We start from the raw sequence: 21,819 nt of genomic DNA, 5'->3' as shown, positions 1-21,819 counted from the left end.
GGCGGGGAGGAAAGACACGGTTGGGGACGACTTGAGGATTTTTTTTGATTGCCTTCAAAAGTTTGATAATAGCTCACATCCCGTACAGCTATACCTATACACTTGCAAGCGCGTCACACACTTCATTTCATCCACAGGTGTCACTGCGTCCACCCTAGTGCACACACACACACACACACACACACACACTCACACACTCACCCACACATGCAACCTCAAATGCACAGACACAGTAAGATACAGTAATCATCCCCACCCAGACACACACACACACACACACACACACACACACCCAAACATCCTCTATCGTCCGCCTGTGTTCAGCCCAGTATATCCAGGTATACAGGTGAGGCTTTGGCCAGATTGAGGAGCAGACTGTGGATTTCTTTGATGTTGAGTCTCATGTGCGGCTCTCTCTGCCAGCAGCCCAGCATCAGGTCATACACTTCTTTAAGACAGGTCCTGGGGCGCTGCAGTACCCTGCCCTGGGTTATACACTCTATTACCTACAGAGGAAGAAAGAAAGATGACATCCAGCTTAATGATAGCGATAGTCTTCTGTTACAAAGCAAACAAAAAACAGGAACATTCCTCAACACTTCAAGCTGAAAGTCGCACATTTCTGCACGTTTAAGATGATGGAGCGTCTGCTCGGTGAGGAAGTTTCACCTCACCGCGGTGGCATACGGGGGAAATGTCACTGGGAATAAATGATTTACTGGAATGATGAAGTTGGACGACACTGGGGCAGTCAACCAGACAAATCATATCCTTCAATGAGAGGAAATGTAGTGTTTTAACACACTCAAAGACGTATATTACTTTAAACACAACAGACTTTAGCTCTAAATCGACTTTAGGATGAGGATGTGTGGATCAAGGACATTTTTCAAGGACAAATGAGTTTCAACATTTTGAAACTCCAACTACTATATACAGAAGGGAGCTCTCTGGTACAAAGAGTGTGTATCATTCTCTGGGGGCGCTTTGTAAAATATCTATATTGTACTATAATTAAGCTTTGAATAATTTCCTCATCCATTAAATACCCCCTGCTTTGAGTGTGGAATTAATACCATTAACTGGTTTCTATTTAGCTCCAAAAGCCAGTTGTGTCTTCCAAATTGCAATATATATTCATAAAAAAATGTAATACCGGAAGATTAACAATGAAGATCTCTAAATTATTAAGCATACTGTTTGAAATCATCATTTTGCTAATTAAGCAGCTACTTACTCCTCCTCATTCTGTGATTGTTATCAGTTTGTTAGAGTAGATGAGTAATGAATATCTCTTTTTGGAACAAAACTCCAGTATCCTGCGTAAAAGATATCTGAGCACCAGATTTGGGTCAGGAGGTGAGTGAACTGTGAATCAAGGAAGACTTAATAGATTTATTTTGGACGTAACCTGAGTGAATCAGGATAAAACAAGGGACTGCTGCCATGGTTAGAAAGCTGTAACCAGAGTTGAGGACGTCATAGGGTTGAGGTGAAGGTGAAGGGTTGGAGGGCTCTGGTACAGCTTTGTTTTCGGGAAACCGGGTCAAGACCCAGAGTGTGGTGAAGGGAAAATGTGTGAGAGTTCAGAAGACAATTGTTGCTTATTTATTTATTTGTTTTAATATTACTTTTTTTTGCTGATGCAGAATGTTGGGGCGTTTAGTCAATCAACAGAAAATAAGTTTAAATCCTTTAAAATGTTTACTTTTTTCCACCTTTTTATAGTTTTAAAATGGTGAAAATCATCTTATCCCCCACTGGCTGAAAGTATCATAGTAATGTTCAGTATATCAGCTTGTTCCAGCTCTTCAGTGAGGCTATATGATGTTTACATCCAGTTAAATCTTCCATTTTTCAGGAATCTATGTATTTTTATGGCTGCAACACTATATTGTAGATATATTGTGCATAATTCATATCCCCCCCCAGGGTTCAGCCTGACGCAACTCTGTATTTTGGATGTGGATGTTGGATGTTTTGCTTCATAGCATGAGTCTGTTCGACTAATCCACAAGCAGGCCGCTGCTTGTTAAAGGGTTTAAATGGCAATCCCGATGAACCTCATTTAACAAGTAAATATGCTAAACATCCACTGGTCCCAGTTTCTCAAATGTGATGTTTAGCAGCTCTTCTCTTTGTATCGCTGTAAATTGAATATCTTTGGTTTGGGTCTGTTTGTTGGATAAAACAAACCATTTGGAGACGTCATCTTTATATATTTAATCAAGAAGATCATCATCAGACTAATCGATAACAAAAGTAATGGTTGGTTGCAGCCATAGTGTTGAATATTTTGAAGAAATCCTAATTGTGTCACTGTATGCTGAATGTCAAGTCAATTTTATTTCTAAAGTCTGGGCAGATGCAAACATTCTTTTGTAAAAAATACTTATGGAACAGGGTTTGAATCCAAAAGAACAGGACTTTTTGTCTCATCAGTGTCCCCAGACCACACAATTCAATGTAATCAGTGACAAAAAAGGGACATTTTGAGAGCCCTTGATGATTTCCACTCAAACTGCCTGACAACAGCAGCTTCCCTTCAGCCACACTGAATCGTGAGCCGAGCAAAACCAGCAAAAACCCAGAGAAAAGCTTTTAGTTCAGTAGCTTGCTCCAAGCTCCTCAGCTCTGTGTCGTACGATACCTCACAAGACCGAATGTAACAATAATTAGCTTTAGCTTCGTATAATGAGATGATTCAGGCCAAATGATTCTCACGATGTGTGCCGATGAGAAGCTCACTCATAAAAACTGATCAGATATTTAGTCTCGTTTTTAACTGGGCTGCTTTCTCAGATCTCGGGGCTGCAACATCTTGTTTGCCATCACTTATTAAGATGAAGGTAAACCTCCTGGTAACATTTACATTATGTTACCTGTTCTTCTTTTTGTTCAGTTCACACATACAACCATTGTGACGGATAAGTGACCGTGACTTCATGCCGTACCTCATTATTGGAGAGCTGGTACCAAGGCTGTTTCCCATAGGTGAAGATCTCCCAGAGAACAACTCCTAGACTCCAAACATCACTCTCTGTGGTGAACTTTCTGTACATGATGCTTTCAGGGGGCATCCAGCGGATTGGCAGCATGGTGTGACCTCCGACCTTTGAACACAAACACACACACACACACACACACACACACACACACACACACACACACACACACACACACACACACACACACACACACACACACACACACACACACACAGAAAGAGAGAGAGAATAAAGTCAGTATAGTATAGAGTGAGCGTAAGAAAGATTTAGGAAATTTGTAATAGTGTCCTCCCATTCTCTACATCCAGTTCCCTTCTACTCTTTTCTATTCTGCAACATCATGCATTTTGAATGCATGGTCACGCAGCTTTTCACACTTCTCTCAAGGGTCACACAAGGACTTTAAATACATTTTAAAGTAGCGCTGCAAACATTTCACTCCTCAAAACTGCTGCCCGAGGCATTTGAACGAGTGAGCTAAGTTTGATGGTATGGCACTGCAGACTGCACCATCTCCGTGACTGCGGCACACCTCGCTCCTGATCAGTGTATCCTTTGGTTTAACTGAAGGGTACACTGGTGAGTAAGCATTGCTTTATGTTCCCTCAGACAAAGAATTTATACGTATACACCTTCAAGCTCACAAATAACGCAATGATTAATTGGCCGACGAAAATGAATTATACAGTGATCAACCACCAACTGATCAAAAAAGTAACATTTCTGGATTAACAGTCAAATGTATGATAGGAAAGATGTGAGCCTATTTGTGTGAGTCAGCAGAACGTTAGCAGTCAAACATCAGAGTGAGTTCCAGCGATTGTCATAAAGCACAAATCAACAGTTAATCTCACACAGGAAGTCATGGGCACTCTGAGAGACATTTGGTCATTTCATTAAACTCTAATCTGAACTGAGCCTTAGGAGCCTGTTTAATTGTTGTTTTTAATTTTCATAAATATGACAGTTAATTTCAGCTGAGACCAGCTTAATCGACTGGGTTGAGGTTGGGGCCTGAAAACTGTTAGATATGCATGTTAGATATACGCCAGTGCTTGAACTCCTAACCTGCTCAAAGAGAAAGTGATTTAAACTCAACCCTGTGGACTGACTCCATATATTGAGCCTCCCCTCACTTCTCCTCCGAACATGAATCTACCGACCCATCTGCACTCCATTGCTCCGCACAGATAGCACAATCCATTTTCTGAGGGTTATGCCTGTTATTAATGGCTTGGTACCCACACTTGGCGTGTTTCTTTGTTAGTCAGAGGGTTATTTAATGGGGTAATAAAATGTGCACAGTCACATAGATAGCCATCAGGTTCACTGGGAAACATATATGCACTCCTTCGCTCTTCATCACCAGGTCCTCGTTTTTTTTCTTGTAATGCCGCGTCTTGCTGCTGGTTTGTCTGGATCTTATTTGCATTTCTCTCTCTGTCTCTGTCAAAGTCCACGGTGCTTTATCCTCAGGCCGTTATGAAGTAGAGTAAGCAGTCGAGTAGAAGGGCTATGGTGTAAGAATCATTATCCAGAATGCAATAAAAAAAAGACATAAATGGTTTACACATTATACATACACTACAACACATGCTATTTATACCACAACATGCAGATTTTTGTCAATCTTTGGATATCCTCAATCAGAATAACAATGCTACGCTCTCACAGCCCAGTTGCCAGGAACATTTTTTTGGCATTCTTCGTTTCTGTAAACCATGGATGCACTGCGCAAGTGACGCAGTGCATCAAGCGACGCGTGGAAAAAATGACAAAGTATATCAAGAAACCGTTATTGAGAGTTATGTGGTATGATTGGTTGTTTCTAGATGGTAACCTTCAATTTGCAAAACTCTCGAGAGGTTAGGCATGGACTTTGAATGGTTACGGTTGGGATCATTAGCTTCGACCAACCTGATTTAATAAATCACTTGGTAGTTATAGTTAAGATCTTCAGAAGGACTGAACACACCAACTTAGTGATGGTTTTGCCAATAAATAAACGTGTGTCAGAGACAGACATTGTTTATTCTATTTCATTCTATTCTACATTCTGACATTATGTATTCACTCATGTGTCTGAACCTTCTCACATACATTTGTCTTTTTGTTTAATTCATCATGGCTGATCATTTCCCCTGAAGGTCTGAAATATTAATATTGGGCTCTTGAACCGCAGGGCTGCATTTCTCTTATGTTCATCTGACTGAGTGTGTATGAGGGAGAGAAGGGCAGCCTTTTCAAAAAGCTCTAACGAAGCTGGATTGAAAGAGAAAACAGAGGAAAGAAAACAAATGAAGGAGCAGGAAGGCACAGCCTCAGAGTTAAATCTTCTTGTCATTGCCATCAAATATAAAGAAAAGGAGCTGTGGACCGAACACTTTCAGAGATGTTCACTGAAGTATAGACAGTGCATCTCACTCTGTCATCAACTCTTTCTGTTTCCTCTTTGCTGTCAGTAGCTTCGTCGTCAGTCTTTGTCTCCTTTGCTGTTGCCCTCTCTCTCTCTCTCTCTCTCTCCCCCTCAATGTCTCTCCCTCGTTCTCACCTTCCCTCACCGTTTCTAAGCCCGCCTGTCTGTCTCTCTCCCTCTCTGTCTTATAAATATGCATCATTTCAGCTATAGACCACGGCCGCTGAGTGTTCCAGGAAAGCCTCAAAAAAGGAGGATAAATAAAGCAGAGGAGGGCCGTGGGCTCTCTGTACTGACCTCCTGGAGGCTGTGGTATCCCTGGCAACTGGACCGTTTAAAAAAGAAAGCATTATGGGATGTGGTGTAGGAGGGGCTTATGTGACTAACCCCGCCCACTCTTTGTTACTCAGGAACCCTATACCTTAATTGCCCTCTGTGTTGCTATGGAAGCAAAAAGTATTTCCAAGAATGCTGGTGTGTGTGTGTGTGTGTGTGTGTGTGTGTGTGTGTGTGTGTGTGTGTGTATGTGGGTGTGTGTGTGTGTGTGTGTGTTGGGTTTATTTTTTCCCCTGGAGAAAAGCGTTTACTCTCCTGGCCTGGCCCAGAAACTGTGAAATGACATATAGGTATATTAATGTTATTGAGTCTCGTGACACTACTCATTCACGAGCCCATTTCTCCAGACCATAATTCCTGCTTTGCTAAAGAAAACAAAAGCCCAAACAGAGGATCAAATGTCCGAGGCTACCTATCTGTCTGTCTGTCTGTCTGTCTGTCTGTCTATAAAGGTTTATAGGGCTTGGTTTGATGTGGATACTGATGAGGACTGTTTTTTATGAATCGGATAATTTAAAAGCAGAACTGGAACATGAGCTTTGAATCGGACAACGATCAAGCTACCATCGAAGTAACTGTCTCAAGACGGATGATGGAACCTCATATTGTTAGTGACACTACTTCGACTATCATGTTATAAACGAGCAAGTAGTTTTCCTCGTTCATATTTCCAACTTTAAAAGCTTAAGATTTAGTTTGTTTGCTTGTTTTTCTGTCCACTTTTATGCAGATTTACAATCCATATGAAATGGTGGGTTTAGGTTTGCCTTAATGTGATTTTGACACAGTATCATCCTATTTTCCACATGCACACTCACTCCTACACAAGATAACCGCTTCACTATGGCCCCTCCAGGTGCCCCATTAGGATGCTGTTTGTCTGTGTTGGTCGTGTCTCAGAGATGGGGTTTTAAGAAAGAAAAAAAAACACACAAGCCAAATTACTCTGCAGAGATTGTTTAGCTCGGCTTTGTTGCCAGTGTTTTCCTCCAGTTTGTGTCAGCAAAATCCCTCCCCAACTACAAATCCACCCTCAACCACACGCACGCACACACACGCACTGAGAGAAGGCTGCAAGGAGAGACTCAAGGTTTGAATCGAGGCATTCTGTCTGTCTTCTGAAGCGCCTGTCAGGTTCATTGTGTAACAAGGGATTCAATGACGTCACCACAGCCTCTACAGTTCAATGCCTCTGCTTCTATTTCCCTACACAGAGACACACGCACACACACATAACAGGGGTCCAATTCCTCTATGACTCATCTTTGCTCCTCTCTGACGCAAGAGCATGACTGGGTCTCTACACTACCCACCACACACACACACACACACACACACACACACACCTCTGTCTCTCCTGGATGCTGAAACAAGACTGGATCCATGTATTTTACCTCCCACCATGCTCTGCCTCTCTTCTTCTCTGCTGTTTTCTTCCTGTCTATCTACATTTCTGTCCTTCTTTGACATTTCTTGCCGATTCTCTGTCTCTGATATGCCGCTCTGTGGCTGTTCAAAGCTGCAGTATTGTGTTGTTGTCTTCTACTGTATGCAGGCTGCCTTGCCTGCAGACCCCTCCTCTGCCACCTCAGCATGTGTATGTTGCTTTATAGCTCTATTACTGCCTTTTCTCCTTTTGTGTATTTATTTCTGTCTTGTGTTCTCCCTCCCTGGCCTCCCACCCTTTCTCTCTCTCTTTTCCAGTTCTTTCTCTCCTTTCATCTCGTTGCCACCCTCCCTCCTGCCTCCGTCTCCCACACTTCCATCTGCCCCCACCCCACCCCCATTTTTCTCTCGTACTGCCTCAGCATACTAAACAGAAGTTCTCTGATTACTTTTCTTCCTGAGAAACGTTGGATACAACTCCGAGGCTCTCCGCCTTAGCCCGTTGCCATGACTACAGCCTCGGCGCTTAGCTTTATTGAGGAGTGAAAGGAGGGGGGGGGGGGGGGGGGGGGTCTTCTCATAGGAATAGCACTAAAGTGGAGAGACCATTATCTTTTTTTTACATCTTTAATTTGATGCCAAATGGACTAGTTATTTAAAATTGAATCTCCACAGTGTTAAAGAAAAGACCAAAGAAATGTCAAGGTTCCAAGTGCTTGGAATACAGACTGACTGTGGCCATGTGGATCTTGTATTTCTGACCTTTTCAACATTGTGGCTTCGGTCGTGAAAGACTTTGTATTTGTTGGGGCACTAAGTGAAACATGATTAGCAAATTGGAATATATAAATGTATTCTAGACTAAACTTCTTTACCTAACAGACTAAAAATGATTTATTTCAGTATTTCTACTACGCTGAGCATTTTTTCCAGACTGTTATAGTGCATTTTACACTTTTCCGGGGCCGGATCACGGGGCAGCAGGCTTACCTGCAGGCACCCTGATCACATACCCGAAGCACCTCAGCTGGTCCCTTTCCATGGGAAGGAGCAGTGTCTCTACGCCGAGCTCCCTACGGATGACTGAGCTCCTCACTCATTCTCTATGGCTGAGCCCAGCCACCCTACGAAGGAAGCTCATTTTGGCCGCTTGTATCTGCAATCTCATTCTTTTGGTCACTACCCCAAAGCTCATGACCAAAGGTGAGGGTCTGTAAATAGATTAACTGGTAAAGCAAGAATTTTGCCTTCCGGCTCAGCTCCATCTTCACCACAATGGTCCGGTAGGATGACTGCATCAGTGCTGACGCCGCACCAAACTGCCTCTCCATTTCCTGCTTGCTTTTATCCTCACTCATGAACAAGACCTCGAGATGCTTGAACCCCTTCACTTGGAGTTGTGACTCACTCCCAACCAGGAGGGCGCAGTGAGTCCACCGTTTTCTGGCAGAGAACAATGGCCCCACACAAACAGATGGTACTGACTCTCATCCCGACTTCTTCTGCCGATGGAAGGAGCATGGCTCACAATGCGCACTGACCTCAATGCCAATTCCCTGCGATTGGTGTGCCCACAGAAAAGCGGCTCCATGGTGATTTTTCAGGCTGTGACACCATGTGTCAAGACCCAGCCACCAGTTGCTTGCCGGCAAGCTCCCCTCCCAGGTCTGGCCCCAGCAGGGGGCTCCGGTTTACCTTTTCCAGGCGAGGTTCTACAACTCTTATATAGGGTCAGTGAATCACTTTTGGTCTAGCCCCTTCCCTGGGACCACTTTGCCTCGGGAGACCCTACCAGGAGCTATTGCCCTGGACAACACAGCTCCCAGGGTTACTGGAGAAAACAAACCCCTCACCCACCCTAAGGTGGTGATTCACTGGATAGAGTTCTACATAGAAAATAAAATGCTGCGATCAATGCCATTACTGAATTACACATCCATCAAATGGCCTACAGATCATTGTTATTTTACAGAATTTCATTGTTAAGTTTATGATCTTTCTCTGTTTTTCCTCCTTCTCAGAGTTTTCTGTCATTGTCACAGTCAGTTTGTCACAGTGGACGGGAAAGGGCAGGAAAAATGGACAGTCACTACCAATCCATCTGTACAATTTATTCGATTTTGGCCTTTTGGAAAGGTGACAGATTGCTGTACGGTGAAGGGGAAAAAAACCCACACACCTCTCAGCTGTCTCTCACACCCCTGAGTTATCTTGACACTCATAGTGGAGCTACTGAATGTACCTGCAACACGCACACAAAATCATGCTCATTCACAAAATGTGCAATGAAATTGTTTTAACTGCGGCTGCATATCCTATCCCTTTGCTTGTTGCAGAGCAGCCCTATCTACACCGATTGGTCTGCAGGTCAGTGTTACATCCCACTGACCTGCACTTCCTGCAGTGTGAAAGGATCTGTATAGAGGTTCGGCTCTGCATTATATATACAGATTACATCAGTAAAATATTGTAAGAAAACACACTCTTATAACGCTGTGGTTTGGCAACCAGACTATGTGCAGTTTCCGTGTTTGTTTCATTGTATAAGTACGACATTATGTACAGTAGAGTTAGAGGTGCTTATTTTACTGTCACAAACTAAGCTTTTCAAAAGCAAATCCGCAGATTATTTTTTTGTCTTGTCTCCAGGTTAATCTTTAATATTTCATTGATAAGGTCCACAGTAAAGATATTAGGATACACAAGTATGGCAGTGAAAATATTACCCATCCTTGTGTTTTTTTTTTTTTCTTTTTACCATTTATTAAAAATGTGTGGTAAAAATATGATTGAAGGCATTTAAATAACATGAATACAATTGCTTATATGTAATATTTTAACCATTAAAACCATTAAATTACCTTGTTATTGATTGGCTAATCAAAAAGGATCACATATGACAAATATGTGGCAGATTCTTTTTCATTGTGATAAATAGTTTTCATGAGAGGAGTGTATTCAAATATATTGGTGCTTGCAATGCAGCTGTTGGCTCTGCCGGTCTCTGGAGGACAGCAGCTACATAAAATGAACACCTGCTTAATAAAAGAATAGAGAATAAATTACATTGTAAAACAAATTTACAACAAATGGTGTATATCAGCCCTCAGTGGCAGAAAATGCTGCAGTATTCATCCAAACAAACTGCCCTTATTTTACACAAAGACCTAACAAAACATGCAACTTAACCTCCCTCCCCTTATATTTAATTACACACGGCATCACAGTGAGCTACATGTTAAGTTTAATATCACTGCTCTGCAAGCTTCTCAATGTAACTCCACCAGAGTCCATCAGTCATGCCCATGCAGGGGAGGAGCAGAGAAGGGACCCATGCAGCAGGAAAGAGTGAGGCTAAAAGGCCGTAAAAAGATATCGACACATACACCTACCCTGTAGTAGTCAGTGCTGTAGACATCTCTGGACATGCCAAAGTCTCCAATCTTTACCAGCAGGTTCTCGCCCACCAGGCAGTTCCTGTTGGACAACACACAAACCAAAACAACACACTTAGTACAGAATAATAACAGCAAGATGTTGAGATTAATGTGGATGTTTTGCATAGCTTGAGTTACAGGATGTTGACTCTCTACCATATATATGTTTAAACCCGACAAACGTTCAGAAATCAGAATTGATTTTTATCGTTATTTATTTTTGAATAGTAATCATTGGTTGGTTCAAATACTTTTTGTTACGGTGTCGTTTCACCACACGAGAATCATTCAATCATTTACTCAGTCAACCAGCTTCATAAATGATGTCCAAATGACTAAATATGTCAAGTGTAGTTTAACCATAAACATGAATCTAAAAGGACAACCAAAGGAGACATGTTTAATTAACCGGTATTTCTATTTCATTAAGTTGGCAATTTGTTGAAAAAAGTGGATTATCAGTGTTAGCCCTAAAGAAGGGTCTGAATACATGTCCCTATATAATGGATGTTGAGTGTTCATTGAGGCCATTCAAATAAGCAGTGAGAAGCAACTGAAGTAAATGAGTAGGTGACTAACCTAGTGGCCAGGTCGCGATGCACAAAGTGCTGTGAGGCCAGGTAGACCATGCCAGACGCTATCTGCTGGGCGATGTGCAGCATCTGAGACTGGGTCAGCTCCACAGGTCTGGTGGTCTGGCCCTCTGACATCAGAACTGCATCCGGACCATGAGCCCTGTGAGGAAACAGATGGAAAGTTGTCACGTGAGCCGAGTTATTGTAGGCCGGAGTCACATCAGCCTTGTATTTAACCATGTAAAATACTGCATAACTCCTAAAGTCTGAGACGGACCCTTTCAAAATAGCGAGGAAACTTCTATTGTACAATATGCTTTGTCTATTGATCCCTCTGTTGTCATGATGACATTTCAGAAAAAATCTTGGTGACATTTTGATGTAATGAAGAAAAGAGCCGTGCCTGAGGAACTTGTTGAGGTCTCCATGTTTCATGTACTCAAACACCATGATGAGAGGGTCGCTCTCCACGCAGACCCCATAGAATGTGACAATGTGTTCATGTTGAAGGTTGGTCAGCAGCTCAGCCTCACGGTGGAAATCCTTCCTGGCATTTTCACTGGCCTCTTTAAGTGTCTGCACACACAGAGAAGTGACATTTTAACACACTGACAAATGAAAAAGTCACACATTATGTCACGTACACTATTGCCAATTAGTCATCTGCCCAGTCTGCTCCAATTTTTTGGCCGATGTCCACTAGAAAAGAAAAGTGAATGTCTTGCCTTGTAAAAGTGAGTTGCAGCAACTCGGCACACAGAGTGTAAAATTCATGACACAGAGTAAGGACTGATGACAATGGCAGAGCTGGAACACATTCTATATTAATGTAAGCCATTACAATGTACAACACTGTTTACATTTATTACATTCCCTTTGAAACTAATCCCTTCTCTCTCCCGTGAATCAGGAAATCTGTCGGGGAGGTTCTCTAATGCAATCATCTGTGTAAGAAACATAAAAGCTTGCGTGAAAGAGAGAGAGAGAGAGAGAGAGAGAGAGAGAGAGAAAATGAAAGTGATACGGGGTCTGTATGCATTTCACATCAAAAGAAGAAAAATATAGAAAACTTCTCTTGTCCTACATGAATAATTGATTGTCTTCCTACAGTATATGACATGGATATATGTTCGCTTTCCACCTTAGGTGTGTGTGCGTGTGTGTGTGTGTGTGTGTGTGTGTGTTTGTATTTCTGTGTACTAACATCACAGATAGAAGCTCCTATTACAAATATAGGTTTAAAGGACAAGGAAAAGTCACTAAGAAATCTCAAGGAGACGGAAATGAGCCGCGACCTTTCAGCTGAAACGCTGAGATACCGGAAAATGAGACAAACTGTAACTCCACCCACCTATACATTCAACCAATCGTGTATCGTGATCAAACAAAGGCTTGGTCATGTACATTACAGGCTGTAATGTGATACTACATGATGATGGTGGATTAGTACAGTATGGATACTTTATGAAAGCCTACACTCCAATCTCAGTTTGAAATGTGATGTTGAACGCGTATAGGACAATTGGGTTGGCTTTTCTATAAAATCCTGTCTTAGTTAGACCTTTCAGTTTCGGTTTATGTGATTAAATCTGTTTTTGGGGTTTTCAAAAAGTAAGAGAACCCCGCTGGTTACAAAGAGATGATACCACTTTCATAAAGAGTTTAGAAATTCTAATTGATTGCTTTATTTATGGTTAATAAATCCTTTTTCTGAGGCAGTATAAGTCAGTTAAAAGTCATTAAATAGCATATTTGATCAGTATTCATGACTGTTTGTAACAATGCAGTTATACATTTTTGTTATACATTAATAGACACATAAATATGTTTCTAACTCCCTAAGAAGCCAGCAAATGTAGTTATATGTATAACTAAGAACACAGACCAATGCCCAGATGATAAGAGGTCAAATGATCAATTGCTGGCGTCTTCTTGATAAATAAGGAAGCTAAAAAGGACAAAGCAGGAGGAAAAACACCAACCACAATCTAGCAACCTTTGTTCTTATTAAGGAATGATTTAATAACTGTTAATCAAGCTATTTACAACTTTTAAACCTTTACAAAGAGTGACCTATTAGCAGGGGCACTAAAATGATATGGGTCAAGCGTGACAACGTTTTAATATCCACATTTGACCGATGGATGGTCTACAGAAATATTGAGCAAATCATTTTTAACGTTGAATTCAGAGACTTTCCTGTGAGCCAGAAACATCTAGCTACAGTATGAACTATCACGCTCTGTCAAGTCTCTGAACTCAATGCTGAGTTAATTCCCAGGCTAGAAGCCATAATATTGCACTGTTAGTCATCCAGTCTGCGCACATTCAGGTCCCTGGACAAATAAGAAGCAATCAACAACCTCTCGCCCAGGAATGTAGTGACTCACATTTACATGTGCGAAGGCAACATTACAGAGAGTGCTAGGTGCTCATGATTGATGACATGCAGGAGTGTAAGCGTGCATAGGCGCATACATATTTCTATGTGTATCTGCATGTGTTAAAGGCTGCCTGTGGTCGATGGGCCCTCAGTATATGATATACAGTAACAGTGAAACTCGCTTCTGTGATATGGCTGACTGGCTGATTGATAGCCGACTCTTAAACCAGAACCATTAAGGTCTATTAGCGAGTGTAGGTTATTTTGATGTTGTGTACATGTTTCTCTAATGTAGCATGCATGACAGAGTGCAAGACAAGTACAGTATGTGCAGGAGGAAGGTACATGTGAGAGGAGCTGAACATGCTCTCTTTATGCTGAAAGGTGGAGAAATGATGAGTAATGATGACTGAATGCACTGACAAATCTTGGAGCTGCTTTATGTACATTAAGGATATGTAAATCCATTGAAATGTTAGAATTTCAAGTGAAATTCCAGAAAGTTGGCAAAAGAAGAAACAAATCAGTGTGTTGAAAACTTTCATAATCCAAAGTGCCAGTAAGATGTGTTATATTCAGTGTCCTATGCTAACTGTACTAATGGTAATATGGCATTTATATTACTTTAAAAGACTGGGAGCATTTCGATTGCCTCTCAACGGCTCTCAACATGGTGACGACTACGCTGTTTGCAGCTAACAGTGCTATCTTTGCACACTATGGCAAACGTGCTGAGAGATCTAACAGTGATTACCGCAGGGTGGTTGCTACGCTTACGTTACTGCGCTGTAGGTTGGGAAGGAGTCATCAAAACCGCCGTATGAGAGCAGTGAAGAGCGGCAGCCGTGAGCTAACCAGTGAGACACGCTCACATGCACTAAAAACACCTGCGGCCAGCTCGGCTTTGTCAACGAAGCAACGAGAAGCTCGTAACACAACACACACAGAGGGAGAGCGACTTCATTCTCTGCTCAGACAGACATTACTCCACTATATCTTGATATAGCAAATCTTTTTAATGCTATAGTAATGCTCTGAATCCCATATATAGCATCTTAAATTCATTTGTGTTCTCTGTTTACATTTCTATAACAAAGGCCATTAAAGAAGATGTTGCTCCAAAAATCAATAGGTCTGCCCACCCAAATAAAAAAAATAATATGTACTCAAACATTTAGTTTTAGTTATCCAGGTTTTAAGCAATCTGCCTCTGAGATATCTGCTTTTTTTGTTTTGTTTGTGGTGCTCCCAGCATTTATAAAAGACCTCACTTTGAACAGCTGAATTACTGTACATTCTACCAACGAAATGCCCCCTTTTAGCTTGTTTTGTAATTTGGATGAACCACCCTTTTAAGCAAGAAAAGAAGTCAATGACAATGCCATCATTTAATCAAAAAATGTGTTTCCACCAGCTTTCATCGCGTCTCCTCTTTGTTGATGCAGCAACAAGGAGGACGAGGAAAAGACAACTGGAGAGAGTGAGTCACGAGGACGAGAAGAGCAGGAAGAGTGTGCTGTAAGCAGGTGGTACATTAGCTAATTGGAAAATAAATCCAATGAATTGGTAGAGTTAAATCAATGAAGTTACTCTAATGACTAAATGATTCATATACATGCAACCACACCTATGGCACTTTATTTTCAGTGTAAGTTGACTGCATGATTATATAATGTTTACAGATTTGACATGCTGTACAGCAACACACAGCATCTTGTTCTGTGGGATTTTCAGGTGCATATTTTACAGAGAGCTCAGACTGAGCTGAAGCTAAGCTGGCAGCAAACATCAGCGGGCCAGCAAGCGGTTTAGAGAAAAAGAAGGTGGAGGATTTGAGGAGAGGAAAGGAGTAAGAAGAACGGCTGCAGAGGAGAAAGGAAAAGTACTGCAGGTGTGAGTTAGAGGTGAGGCATGGAAGACAGAGGAAGTGGGGACAGAAAGAGAGGGGGGGGGGGGGGGGGGGGGGTCTCTCACAGGTCATGTATTGTTAATGAGAAGATCTCCACCAATAAGATCGGGTTTCACCGCAGACCAGGAGAGAAAGCATCCTTGATGGGGAGATGCATGAACGGAAAGATGTGATGGGAGGATGCTCCCTGGTAAACCATTCAATTTGACCCCGGAAGTCAGCGGTTTGAGTGTAATTCCACCTTTCGCTTAAAAGAGAAACTCTTTAAGGACGACCTTCTACCAGGAGATGAGGAGATGGTAAACATGGAGTCGTCTAACGTATCCATTTCAGAAACACAAGATTATCTGATGCAAACTGTAAATATATATTAAAAGAAAATGTAAATCCAATGTATTGTCCCACATGTACACAGCAAAGCCCACGGTGATATTCAGCCTCGGCAGCTAGTAGAGAAGCCAATAACTTCAGCTAAAAGATCAACATTGTTATTTTGGTGCCACCAATCATTCTGTAGGGTCAGGGTTCTTCAAAGTATCTCATTTTGAAACTCGACCCGGCATCACCTTCTTTGTCATGCAGACTGGATGGTGCTTCATTTCTTTTGGCGGAGACAGTCTGTCCTTCCATGTCCAAGTTTGTGTTTTGTTTACAGTGATTGAGTGGTTCTTCACTTGCACTAATAATCTCACATTTTAATAAGGACCATTGAAATAGACCATGAAAACAAATTCTGGAGGTCTGCGACTGACTTTACTCTAGGAAACATAGAATATATTCATGCAATTCTAGAAAAGGAACTATAACACTTTAACAGTAGGAACATACACCATTGTTTTCTCTACTTTTGAACTGTTTCTTGCAGAAAAGAAAGTGAAAATAAGACCAGCAGGCCCTCAAATTACCTTGACAGCCACCAGTATCTTCTCCTGGTCAGGTGAAAGGTTGTAACACTCGGCCAGGAAGACTTTTCCGAAGGCTCCCTCTCCCAGCTCTCTCTTCAGCACGATGTTGTGTCTCTTAATATGCTGGACGACTGGAAGAAGAGGAAAGACGGAGAGTAAGAAAATAATTCCCTTTAAAAGGTGGCCATCTTGGTTTAGAAACATTATGTACGGTAGTTCACATGAGGTCACAAAAAGGGGACGCCTGACATATAAATGTCAATTATTGAATTTAGTTTTTTATTTCATGTCTATCTGTGTGATTTTAGCACAGCAAAACAACATTTGTCAAAGTGTAAGAATATAAAAGGAAATACATATCATGATTTATCTTCTAATGCTGCAAGGTGAGCTTCCATGTGATTGCTTTTATACATGTTTTGAAATGTTTCTCTATTGTTGTCATACACTAATTTGATCAAATTTCTACTACAATGTAGATCTTAAAAACGTGTGTCTCTCTGTTTCATGTCGGGTCGACAAACCTGCTCTCTGTTGCTAAGTAACTCCCGACTACACGCCAGCTGATTTCTTTGAAAATGTTGCATCTTACCATGCCGATGATACATTCGCTAAGCCCCGTCTTTTTGACTGCAGGCCACATGTGCAGTTGTCTGCATGCAAGGAAACACATATTATCCGATAACACATGCACTTGGGTACTTCTTGAACACACACACACACACACAGAGACACACACACAGAGGACACCAAGAGCTGAGATTTATCTGTGATGTGATTAAGAGGTGCATTTGAAGAAAAGCTGTCCACTCAGAATATCACATTAAAGCCCAGCTAGACTCCCAGAAGCTGCATCGATCTACACTGTGAGCTACCGAGGTCCACCCTAACCCAATATGAGAGAGAGAGAGAGAGAGAGAGAGAGAGTGGAGAGAGGAGAGAGGAGAGAGCAGAGAGGAGAGAGAGAGAGAGAGAGAGAGAGAGAGAGAGAGAGAGAGAGAGAGAGAGAGAGAGAGAGAGAGGGAGAGAGAGAGAGAGAGAGAGAGAGAGAGAGAGAGAGGGAGGGAGGGGGAGAGAGAGGGAGAGAGAGAGGGAGAGAGAGAGAGAGAGAGAGAGAGAGAGAGAGAGAGAGAGAGAGAGAGAGAGAGAGAGAGAGGGAGGGAGGGGGGGAAATATCTCCATCAGATATTCAAAAGCATCGAAGATTGTGATGGAGGGGAACACACACCATCCAATACGTGTGTGTGTGTGTGTGTGTGTGTGTGTGTGTGTGTGTAGGCTTTGCACAGTAAACACGTCTCCTACAAATAATGCCAACTTACTACTAATTTGTTTTGCCAAATGCATTTTGGGAACATTTTGAACATCTTTTCAAATGTAGCAAATGTATATATATATATTTATAAATGTGTATATATATATATATATATATATATATATATATATATATGTATATATATATATATATATATATAAATGTATATAGTAATAAATATATATGTTATTGCAAAATTGAATTTGATAATTATGTACAGTAATTATTCCATTACTATTTGAAGCAACGATTATTGTATTCATATATTTACACGTGTAACATTGGAGTTGCTATTTCATGCCCCATTCGCCTACTAAAGTCATTTCGGTTCCTCCCTGCCGTTTTGCGTATTGCGGGGGTCAGGTGTGAGTGTAACAGTCTCAGTGCCACGGAAAGTCTGCTGTAAATGACAAGTGAGCCCGAAGTTGGGATACACAGTTTTGCCGTATTGTTGTTTAAAGAAGATTATCTGAAGATTAGCATGTTTATCCCTCGGCAGTGAGTGGTTCAAATCAGACACAGAGGTGCATGCTAGATCTGGTTAAACGCTCAAATGCTCGCGGTTGATTCTGCAGGTGACTGAGGAAGTTGTACCTTCAGTGAGGTGTGTGAGGCCTTTCTGCTGTTTGTCACAATAATCCTCGATGTGACTGCAAAGCCTCATTCAGCTCAAAGTGTTTGAAAACTTAGAGGAGCGCATGTGTGACGGTCAGACTGACTGGACTTTTTCATGAACGAGCAGAGAAGTTGAACCTGGACCAGATTTTTGGAGGACTAATGCGCGTGCATTACACGGTGTGTGAAAATGTGTGGCTCAATTGGTTCTCTGTGTTTGTGGCTGCAGCTGCTGTGGAGTTTTTTTTTGAATTGCTGATGCATCTCTGGTGCTGTTTTATTCTGCTGTTGATTCTATGAGAAGTGTCATGTTATTTCATGTATGTGCCGTGATGCCTGTTACACCCGCCGCGGTGTCCATAGATCTTTTTTATTAATTGTTGGTCAGATTTGTTTGATTGTCTACATTTGGCCTCTTTTCCAGTTAATTCTAGTAATGTTACACTGAGGAAGGCTTGTTGGGTCAATGATCATCAGTTGTGTGCACAAGCTGCAAAGTGCCGTCTTTAGAATAGGAATATTTATCGCTGGTTTGGTATGACACACACTTTATTTTGGTTGTGACTCGTTAATATAAGAGCTGTTTTTAAATATCCCAAAAATCCCATTTTGACTGACCTACGTTTTACTTTCATCTAAGAACATTGTTACACAAGTACTTTTACTTGTTCATGAGTAAAATGTCTTTAAAGTAACCTTGAGCTACAGCAGATGTAAGGAAAACACATGAAGTCACTGAACAATTTGAAGATATGTGCAAACTATATAGGCTAAACATAATGGCTAAAGGTAAGTAAAGTTATCACTGTGGCTATGAGTCAGTGTTTTTATATAAATATATGTTTAATATACATTACATACATACAAAAACAGCAGTAGCACACAATTCCCTCTGCAGCGGCAGCACACAATAAACTCACATACCCACAAGCCAACTACACCCACTATTTAACCAGCTAATTACCTCACGCCACCATTTCCTACTGAGGTTGTGTAATAAGCATTCACCCATGAAAACGCCTCGCACCACTTCTCCTTAATTAACACCCTAAAATAGGAAATAAATTGATGTGTGCAGACCAATGCTTCCCCTATCACTTTTCTTTCTTTGGCAGGGAGATGTGGTGTTGTTCTCACAGCCTTTCCTGCTGTTTTTTTTTTTTCTTTTTAAATGTGTCTTTATTGTGACATTCATAATGTGTCATTGCAACTAATTTTGCATTCATATATTCAAGAATTTTCCATAATTGCTTCACACGGCAATCAAGAACTTTCAAAATCAAGTTATTTTACTTTTTATGGCCTCATAGTGCTCATGAATTCTGCTTTCCAGCTGTCTGCCTTTGCCAATTTTACACTCCTTCCACCCTGCTCTCATTATTAAACTGCATCTCTTTGTGCAGTGCTACACATCACCCCACTTCTCCTGAATCAGTATCCTTAATTAGGATCTGTACAACTGTACACTCTCCCTCTCTGATGTTTTTCTTAATTAGTACCCGTTTTCCCTCATTTAGCATCCCTCCATCCAGTCTCATTATCTTACTCTCTCTTTCCTTATTTAGCATCCCGCTGCTCCATCATTTATTCCTCCCTATTCTCATTTCCCTTCATCTGCTGAACTTATCACGTTTTAATCAGCATCCTCTAAACATTAACATCCAGGCACACGTTCTTCCCCCATTCTGTTGCTCCATCACTCTTTTTCCATCACCTGTTTATGACGGCGCCGACAACATTAACATCAAGAGGAATAATATTTCCCATCAGTCACCTCATCCTCCCACATTTTTCCATCTGTCCTTTCCCGTGGTCCTCCGATCGCTCCACATCTCCCAAAAGAGCCACCTCTCATACCTATCCTCCTTAATCAGCATCTTATAAACAACCAAATAAATGAATGTCTCGGGACGTAATTATTCCACCTTTTCCCATCTGCCTCTTCTTCCCTTCCTCCTTCCCTCATCTGGCCAAAAATCTTTCCATGACCCTGGATGCTGACACAAAACAGTTTGGAAATTATGTGTTGTGTCATTTGAACCAAGCAGTGTGATATGTCAAAGAGACAACCATGTTTGACAGATGCTTTAAAAACAGGGCCAGCAGAGACTGCAACCCTTTTCTCTGTCAAATTCCTCATGCAGTTCATGTCACGACTCATATATAGTTCCTTTTCTTTTTCACTCCACTCCCAACTACATGCCGTTCTGTCAGGTGTAGCTAATTGTGACCTCAATTTTTATAAGCTTAGTGTGTATATGTGTGTGTGTGTGAGTGTGTGTGTGTGTGTAAATGGGTGTTGTCATTTAGTGTACGCACGTGTTGACTTGTGAATAGCATTTCCCAGAACAATGTTAATCCTCATTCCCTAGATACAACAAAATACAAACCCCAGAGGATTTGCTGGGATGGAAACGGTGGAAAAATTAAGAGGTGCCGTAGACAGAGCCAAGAGGAAGGTGTAACTTCACAAAGATGAAGAAAGATAAATCCCTCCTTCAGTGCAGGGCTGTAGCTGCTACTGAGGACACTGAGGTCAAGTCCTTTGTATTTTCTCCTCTCTGAGTTTTAGCATTACATTTGACTCCTGCGAGGAGTTTTGACTTTCTGGGAAATATCAGTGTTTCCTTTCATGCCATAGTTGGATGACAGGATTGATATGTAGCTCGAGCCAGTCTGCTTAACTTAGCACAAAGACAGTGAATGGGGGAAACAGTTGGCCTCCAGGAAGTTGCTGTGCGTGCCAAAGAAATAGTCCTGCACACAACTCCCGACATGAGAGTATGGTGTCATTCTTCTCATCTAATTCTCATCAAGAAAGCAAATAAGCGTATTTCCAAAATGTCAAACTGGGTCCGAATTTCCAAATAATTTCCTGAGCGGTATGTAATCTGATACTAAGTACAGGGAAAATAGTGGCAATTATTCTAGTCAGTGTTCAGTTTAAGGAGTTGCTGAATGTCCTTAAAAAATCCATTAAATATAACTTGAAAAAAATACAAATACTTAAAATAAGACCCTTTTTTTCGGTTTCCAGCTGGGGTTGTTGTTGGGAATTGAATTTCCTCAGTACCTCAGTACTTCTAAAATCTTCACTACATCCGTGCTTCAGTTGCTTGACACACTGACATTCTGTATACATATCATGAATACGGTTATGTGGGGTTACAGAAATATACACACAGTAGTTCCAACCTATGCAGCTCCATGTGAGTTTTACTGTCAGTCTTTCAAAATGTTTGCAACACACTCTCCAACCACGCTCGCTCCTCTGAGGTAATTATTGTTAATGAGGTGTTAACTTCAGAGGTAAGCTGCACAACTGAAGCTTTGCAACACTGCTAACAGATCCCGTAATTACACACGGATCCATCATCTCTGCTGAGTAATTGTTGCTTTATTGCTGCCAGGAAGAAGCCTGTGCCATCTTTTAAGTCAAAGCTTGTATTCAATATTACAGGACACAAGCTTGGTTAAGACCAATGTTTAAGAAGAGTTCAGTCCCTGGCATGCAACTGAGTGCCACTTTGCCAA

The 21,819-nt window shown here is 41.4% G+C and overlaps 1 protein-coding gene across 1 annotated transcript in view; it reads right to left on the bottom strand.

Moving 5' to 3' along the window:
* Nucleotides 1-320: 320 nt before the first annotated feature.
* The window catches only part of ntrk2a (neurotrophic tyrosine kinase, receptor, type 2a), a gene marked incomplete at both ends in the record, with an annotated part of 75,411 nt that continues 53,912 nt past the window's right edge, over nucleotides 321-21,819 (bottom strand). Inside the window, 6 exons of the mRNA XM_079160930.1 lie at nucleotides 321-506; nucleotides 2,955-3,113; nucleotides 10,533-10,623; nucleotides 11,163-11,318; nucleotides 11,562-11,734; nucleotides 16,356-16,486. Of these exons, the coding sequence (XP_079017056.1) occupies nucleotides 321-506; nucleotides 2,955-3,113; nucleotides 10,533-10,623; nucleotides 11,163-11,318; nucleotides 11,562-11,734; nucleotides 16,356-16,486 (896 nt within the window). The remainder of the gene's footprint in view (nucleotides 507-2,954; nucleotides 3,114-10,532; nucleotides 10,624-11,162; nucleotides 11,319-11,561; nucleotides 11,735-16,355; nucleotides 16,487-21,819) is intronic.

This window comes from Pholis gunnellus, assembly GCF_910591455.1.
Source record: "Pholis gunnellus genome assembly, chromosome: 6".
Taxonomy (NCBI): Eukaryota; Metazoa; Chordata; class Actinopteri; order Perciformes; family Pholidae; genus Pholis; species Pholis gunnellus.
Note: the sequence above shows the minus strand (reverse complement) of the source record. Positions and strands in the feature narration are given on the sequence as shown.